The 7,884-nt window shown below is 38.5% G+C and overlaps 1 protein-coding gene across 1 annotated transcript; it reads right to left on the bottom strand.

Moving 5' to 3' along the window:
• Window positions 1-3,846: 3,846 nt before the first annotated feature.
• Window positions 3,847-6,529, bottom strand: LOC146568395 (carbonic anhydrase 4-like). The gene is made up of 9 exons (XM_085284432.1): window positions 6,514-6,529; window positions 6,157-6,229; window positions 6,044-6,070; window positions 5,785-5,955; window positions 5,413-5,561; window positions 5,202-5,297; window positions 4,922-5,000; window positions 4,654-4,826; window positions 3,847-4,539 (listed from the first exon to the last, which is right to left on the bottom strand). Exons 2-9 carry the CDS (start codon window positions 6,227-6,229, stop codon window positions 4,348-4,350), a joined length of 960 nt encoding a protein of 319 aa, XP_085140558.1. The 5' UTR covers window positions 6,514-6,529; the 3' UTR covers window positions 3,847-4,347.
• Between the last annotated feature and the right edge of the window lie 1,355 nt (window positions 6,530-7,884).

Genomic DNA, 7,884 nt, shown 5'->3' with positions numbered 1-7,884 from the left:
CCCAACAGACGCACAGGAATCATTCTTGTCAGATGTCTGTACCACCACAACAGTCCATTTGTCGATAGCTTGTTCCCCTCTTTGCTCACTCGTGAACAACAGCCTGACATACATAAAGTCCTCCACTTGAGGCAGCAACTCATCCCTGATGTAGATTGGGCACTTCATTCTTTTCCTGCTGAGGGCCATGAACACAGAGTTGATGATTAATATTCCCACCGCTCCATACTCAGCTGTGAACTGCTCCAGAGATAGCCGGATCCACCACCTGATGGTTATCCAAGCCCAACAGGACCCCTCGTCAGCTTGATGGTAATTACGACCACGACAGGCATCAACCACCTTGTGGCCACTGCTCCTTGCAGCAGCAACCAGCTATGGAAGTGCAGAACTACCTAGCCTCCCTCAGAATGCTGTGAAACTGGGAGTTGATGATCTGCTGAACTGGGGTCTCTGTCAGGCATCCTCAGTGCACCCTCACTATACAATTGGGCTTGCCAGGTCTGTCCAGCATGCTCCTTCACCACCTGATCAAACTGACCTGTGAGTTTTGATCAGTTGACAGCTCAGCCCCTGTCTTCACTGAGTGTAAATAACATACAGCTGCAGATAGCCAAGCTTTGCATTGAGATGAGTATCTTTCAACCTCCTGCACTCACTCCCCACTGGAGAGATGACATTCAGTGTCCCACTTGTGAGTCTTGATAACCCTGACCACCATCCAACACACATTAATGTCGTGAAAGCTTATTTTTAAAAAGGGCTACGCAAAAATCGCCACTAAATTTTATTTCTGGTGATCTGCTGAATAATTTGGGCACAAAAAATAATTTTGCTGTTCAAAAACAGCGGATATGGGATATGATCTTTCAAAAACTTCAGACCAAACTGTTGTTGTTTGTATTTACTTACACAGCATGTCTCGCAGAATGTACTGGAGCAGCAACAGCATAGAGCAGTCATATCTCAAGTCCAAAAACAGAAGAAAGGGAAAGATCAGTAAAGCCAGCACACAAATAAAGCGAGAAGTTAAGGTCTAAAGTATGATTAAAGTTTAGCATGATTAACATAAATGACACTGAAGATTACGGTACTAATATTTTGGCAAATCAAAATCTTACCACTTAGTTGATGTCTTTCTTTCCAAAAGCTCCTTTTCTAGACATGTAAGAGTTTTATGTATTTTGGGTGCTGGTCTGAGCATCAAACAAACTAAAAAAGCAAGTAGAGGGAGAAAAAAAACAGAAAATTGTTTATTAGCTGACTTGATCCTTTGATTTGAACTTATAACACAGAAAGTCAATATACTTGTCATACAACCAAATTACACTAACACATATAGTACTTGTTAATAAAATTAGCGATTTAAAATCCACCACTATGTCTAAATGGTTTTCTAAATGTGTGGTATTGTGACATTTTTATTTCTGTATTTGGCATTACAATTTCTAATAAGCACTGACCAGATAAAGCATGTGGCATTGTTTATCATAGACTACCCCAAAATGTTTCTGATTCTGATTGTGGATATAGAATTTAACTTGTTTATTTAGAAGCACAAGATAATTACTTTTTTCCCCATCTTTAAAACCAACCAAGATGTTCAACATTTAGCAGGCCCATAATCTGGTTCATAGATGTGATAAATTTGGCTTTCACAACAAGACTTGTATCTGAATATGATTTTAAACCAAACAAAAACTATTAAGACTACTAATTTAAGAAAAGTTAGTAGACTTACTACTAAGTTAGTAGTAGACTAGAAAAGTTTGGGTTACAAAACCTTTGCTCACAGACTGTTGCTGAGGGATCACCTATTCCTAACTATTTAAAACTACCAGAATGAAATCACTGTAGCACCTGTTTGACATTCCTTTACACAAGTCTTCACTTAGCAATCAGTATGGAGGCCTTCGAAGGTGCCACGTCTGCGTTGTTCTTTACCATCATGAATGGAGGAACTGAGAAGGCAGGTGCGAGTCGGAGTAAGAGACGGGGGTCCGAGGAAGACGAGTGCTCAGTAGTATTTGATAAACTGGAAATGGAAAGCTCACATGTAAGTTCTCGTGTTTTTAAATCAGATATTGGATCTGTACATGCGACATTATATTTTTCTTTAAATTGTGAAACTTGCTGTAAATACAACTGAGGTAAACTAACAGTCTTATTTAGAAACTGCATAAAAAAAACCTTTGCAGGTTGGTGCAGGACAAACAGGTTAGCCTGCTGTACTGTGATGGTTTAAAGTAAAGAACAGTGTGTGACTGGCGCACAGCAGCTGCGATTTGATGATCAGAGTAAGGTTACATGTGTAGCAGAGATTCATATAAATTTTAACTAATGATGCTTAAATCCATTTACTGAATTCTACCCTCACACCAGTTTTACAAAATCAAAAAGACAGCATAAACAGTGTACTGCCAGACATTTACTGTACATAAATTCACTGAGCATTGGAAGCCTGCGTCTGAGTCCAACTTTTTAGGTCACCCTATCAGGTTGTGTGAAACTACTCTGCAGGTCAGTGCAGGATAAACAGGTTAGTTTGCTGTACTGCAATGGATTTAACCTCCTAAGACCCGGACTCTTCCACGGCATGCATTTTTAATTTCTCTTTGATATTTGGGCTGATTGGGACCTGATGGATGTAAAAACAAAGAATTACCAGATTTTTTTTTTTTACCTAATTTTTGTTTCTAAGAAAAATGAGAGCCATATATGAGGATATTTTTTTAAATTTTCAATAGAACAGTAGCAGTATAATGTCCTCGTAAGTGGATATCAGGCCCTTGTAGAGCAAAATTAAGTATTTTGGTCTAAATAACCCAAAATGTGATGTCCACATGTGTGGATGCCAGGTCCTAAGAGGTTAAAGTAAAGAACAGTGTGTGGGACTGCTATCAGTGGCTGTATTGCTCATGGTCATTCAGGTTACATAAAGGGTAGCAGAGATTTGTATAAATTTAGCTGATGCTAGTAGCCTGATTAGATCCAGTGACTGAATTCAACCTTTGTATCAACTTTCTAGAGTCTAGAAATGCATACAGTCAGTGTGGGCAATGGAAATCAGCCAGGACAACTCGTGAAAAGTGTGCAGTTGAGGTGGTACAATTTAGTTGTGTAAATCCACAAAGGTCAGCTGATCAAAGCATGTACATCAGGAAAATCTACTGTAGTGCTCAATAGAAATTGTTGTGATTCTTTTACCCACACTGAGCCACTACAACTGATTTTAGAGTTCCCCCACCTGCTGAATCCACTTTAACCTCTAAATGTACCAATTTTTCTGCTTAGATTCAAAGACATCCTCTACAATGTAGGCAACAGAAAATAGAGTATTTTTATTTCCCTTTTTATCTCTTCAGATCTGAGCTGGGCACAATTAGAATAAAAAACGGTTAGACTAAAGTTATTTTATAATTGTGTTAATATAAGACACAAAAACAGAAACATCCTCCAAAGAGCTTTTTAATTACTTTGAGTACATTTCGGAGCCTGTACATTTTTTTACTTCTACTTGATTCACGAAGTTGAAACAGTACTTCAACTTTTGCTGAAATACTTTTTAACAGTTGTATTTGTACTTCTACTTAAGTACAGAATGTCCCTACTTGGTGGCTTCACAAGTTTTGAACCAACAGAGAATAAAACTGGGGACTTTTGTGTTTTCAGAACTAGCAAGTTCTCAAAGGCTCAGATGGCTTCCACTAATTAAGGGTAGCAAATGCAGAGCTTATGAAAGAGCTATGTATCCCAGAAACCTCCAAGAATTTAAAAAAGACAGTAAAACTCAAGAAAGAGTGATAAATAATTTTAATTGTCATTTAATAAGATCAGGAAGGTCACAGTTTTCTTCATTTCATGCAATACAGTACAGTATTAAGGACATAAACAATATGCATCCCTGATAAATAATTTTGTTCATCTAAGAAAGTAACACACAAAGCCTTCATAACATGAACTTCATAAATGAGTCATCAGGTTTTCATTTTCCATTTTGTGGTTTTAGCTACCAGTGCACTTTAAATGCATTAGTAGCTGCACTGATGGAGGCAAAATGAAAACTTGTGCATGTCATTGCTTAAAGTAAACTAGACTGATATGTAACAACAGCCAAGTTCTTTGTAGCAGGTAGCCATAATCAAGAAATAGCAGAAATAACATGGGAGCAGAGGAAGCCTTCACCTTCATAAATTACTTTTCACACTTTTTATGATTATGTCAAACATAAAGAGCTCCATTAGAAATCAGCGAAGCTCAGTTTTAATTAAATGGGGAAAGAATGCATGTGCTGAAGTGAGGCAACAGGTTGATCAGCAAAGTTGCTGATGATGTCCTCTTTCTATTTTAGCTCCAACTCGAGCCCAGTGTAAGGCTGAGGAGCAGCAGACCCAGGGAGAAGCAGGTTGTGGAGGCAGAACTGTTGCTCCTCTGAGTCCAGACTATTCTATCTCTTTGGTTTTGTACACTTCTGTAGACGTTTGTCATGAGTTGTGATGTGCTGTCGTTGAAGTGCAGTGTGGTGCTGAAGAGGTCAATCTGGTAGTGAGACATTTTTTTGTTTCCAGTTAGCTCCATGAACCACTAACAGTGTTTATGTGCTTGCAGCAATGATAATTAGGAGACACAAGGAAGAAATGAAATAACACCTACCAGATCTTTGCTGACTTTAATTGGTTCCTTAAAAACGGTCCAGACCACCGCCTCATTACAAGCGGGGATCGTCAAAGATCCAAGGTAGCGGTAATACTTAGAGAGAGACACATTGCCAAGCAGGTCTTTCAGGGAAAACCCAGCTGCAGCCGAATTAAACGAAACGTTGTTGTCTGAGGACAGAAACAAGGCCTACATGAAGGAACTATTAATGAGACGATTTCGAGCCAGAAACAGGAGAGGAGTTGTTTTTTTTAAAAAATGTTACCTTTTTCTGTGATGTTGGCCAAGTAAGAGGTCAAATTGCGCCAGCTTTCCGGCTGACCAGTTGAGTTGCCTGACATTACCTGGGAAAAAAAATGTGTATTGATTGTGTTGTTTTCCCCACCTCATAGTTTAAAATAGACCAACACGGAAAAACACCTCAATGATATAGTGACGTTGTAATACATAATAATTGTAATACATAATAATTATCTCTAAGACATAACAGCTATATCTGAAGTAGACAGCAGGCATTATAAAAACTTGCTTGCTGCTTCTCTCACCTCAATAAAGAAACCAAGTGCAGCAATTCCGATGGGATCTTTAGCAGCTTCAATTATATTCCGATTGTAGATTGGCTTGGTGTTCACAATATGCAACTGGGAAAAGTAAGTTATTTAGTTGGATTTTTTCTTGTTTTTAATATCAATATTAAGATTTTATTAGCAAAAAGAAATGTCAATATCATCAATACAAAATGAAAAAAATCTGTGCCTCCATAGGATAGCGCTTTCCATCCACTGTGTGCTCTGAGCCGGGGACAGAGGAGCCGTTGCCCCAGTGGAAGTGGAATTGCACGGTGTCATATTCTCCGCACAGGTCCCCTCCTGAAATCTTAACTCCGCTCTTAAGGGTCACTTTGACTGGAAGAAGGAGGAAAAACAAAAACATGGTGAAGTTACACCTAACCTGAAAGAAGTAAGAGGAAATGTTCAGGTCCAAGGCAGTTTAATTGTAGAGAAGAGGGGGGCGCTGAAATCCAAGTAAGACATGTTGTCTTTTTTTTCTTTTTCAAATTATTATTACTATTATTATTATCTAAAAAACACGAGATGACACTTTTGTGGCCTTACACCCGGTGTTTACCTGTGTCGCCAGTATTTTCTATGGATGTCATTGCGGAGGTGTTGTCATACTTGAAAAAAGTGAATTCAGTCAGTTTGTCGTTCGGTGTGGCTGATGCTGAGACGATGTTAATGGGTGACTGTCGGGTGCCGTTGCAATATTCCGGGGAAATTGTTGACCAGGTTGTGTCATCTATAAGCAGAAAGGGCACATAAAGTCACCGGAGAGCGGTCACCCAGTGGGCAACATGGAATAGATAATGGAGATATTGGGTACTTACTGCAGGATGGGAGATGATAACACCAGGCTAGATAAAAAAAAAAAGAAGATGGGGTTAAAACAGGACATTCAGATTCCCTTATGTAGACAAAAAGCTCTTAAGTGAATACATACCTATAGAGTCCGATGCGCAGTGAGCGGTGGGTAGGACGCACACAACAAACGCAACAACTTTAAACCACTCCATCTGAAAAGAGCAAAAAGCCACATTGTTTAGAATCGCACATATTTAAAAAAAATACATTAAATTAAATTAAAATACTTTGAAAAAATGTAAAACACAGAAATAAATGAATGAATTTATGAATTAACATGTTGCTGTATGGAATGACAAATATAAAAACTTTCACCATTCAATTCTAAAAATTAACTAGTGCTAAAATTTCAAATGCTGCAGTTAATAGAGAAAAGAATGCAACAAATGCAGGTTTCTAACTGTAGCCACTTCACCTGAGCAGCACAGTGTCTTACCTTTGATGCACCTGTGCCTCTGTTCAGCCTGTTTTCAGATGCAGCTCACCTCACCCTCCCTCTTTTTATTCCCTCAGTGCATCCTGCAGCTGGCTGGACACCGCCTCCATGTAACATGTGAGTTGGTCTTTATCTCTCCGCAATAATTTCGCGGAAGTACAACGGAGTATTAATGCGACATTAAGAAAAAAAAATACATTATCGATCATTTTGAGAATAAAGTCGAAATTTCGAGTTTAAAGTCGTAATTCTAGATTACACTCGTTATTTCAAGACAAAGCGGAATCGCACTTCAGAATCGGTTTGCGTAACAAGAAAATAAATACTTTTTCTTTTGGCACATTGACAAAGTGTAGGTGTCATTATAAAAAGGTGAAAATATGAAGAAAACTGCACCTTGGGCAGACGGAAAAAACACACAACTTTGGACAGAAAGGTTATGTAAAGGTTATTACAGCCTCGTGCAATAAATATGATGCATGTTTTATAACAAGACGGCTGATAAATTTAATCCAAACAAGGCATTTTGTAAAGGGTACAGCAAACTTTTTCTTCAAAATAGTTTCGACTTCAATCTCAAAATGATCAAAATGATCGTTTTTCTTAATGTGGCCTTAATACTGTGTCGTGATGATTAATGATCTCACTTTTTTCATTTATTGTTTTACACAATCAGGAACTGTTTTGTTTTTGTTTTGTTTTTTTTTTGTTTTTTTGCCTGTCCCGTTTGGCTCTTTTGCCATCAGAATTGTTGTCTAAAGGCAAAGAAAGATGCCCAACGGATTTACTTTACCAAATTGACCATCCCAGCCTTGCCGTAATGGTCCATTTGATTCACCTTTTATTGTTTATTTTATTTTCACTTGCTGAATACGGGACAGACTTGACTGGGGGAAAGAAGGGGAGAAAGAAAGAGGGAAAGAGAAACAGCTGAGAAGAGGGACGGGGGAGAAGGGCAAAAAACAAAAACCAACAGAATGAGCAGAAAAAAAAAGAAAAAGAAAAAAAATGCATATATCAATCACCTGGATCACCTGTTGAGAAAGAAAAAAGAAAACAAGCAGAAGAGAACAAGAGTAATAGAATAAACAACATCACAATGATATATGGGAATATGACAGTAAATACTAAATATTAAACATTATTGTGCAGCACATAAGATCAACAGAACACAGTGTGCTTTGAGGTAGGAGCCAAAAAGGGTGTCGTTTGTGGGTGTGATCACCCGTGTGTACACCTGTGAGCATGGACGCGCTTGTTTTTTTTTTAAAAGGTTCCTTCATGTAATGATCTGCTAGAGGGTGTGGGGGGGGGGGCACAGCCCCGTCCTCCAGGGCATGAAGCAGGTATGGAGGAGATCAAAACTCCAGA

The sequence above is a fragment of the Mchenga conophoros genome, linkage group LG8 (genome assembly GCF_057382185.1).
Source record: "Mchenga conophoros isolate Kocher_MC1m ecotype Shallow Benthic linkage group LG8, M_conophoros_male_GT1.1, whole genome shotgun sequence".
NCBI classification, from domain to species: domain Eukaryota; kingdom Metazoa; phylum Chordata; class Actinopteri; order Cichliformes; family Cichlidae; genus Mchenga; species Mchenga conophoros.
The sequence above is the reverse complement of the archived record's forward strand: the minus strand, read 5'-3'. Positions and strand labels throughout refer to the sequence as shown.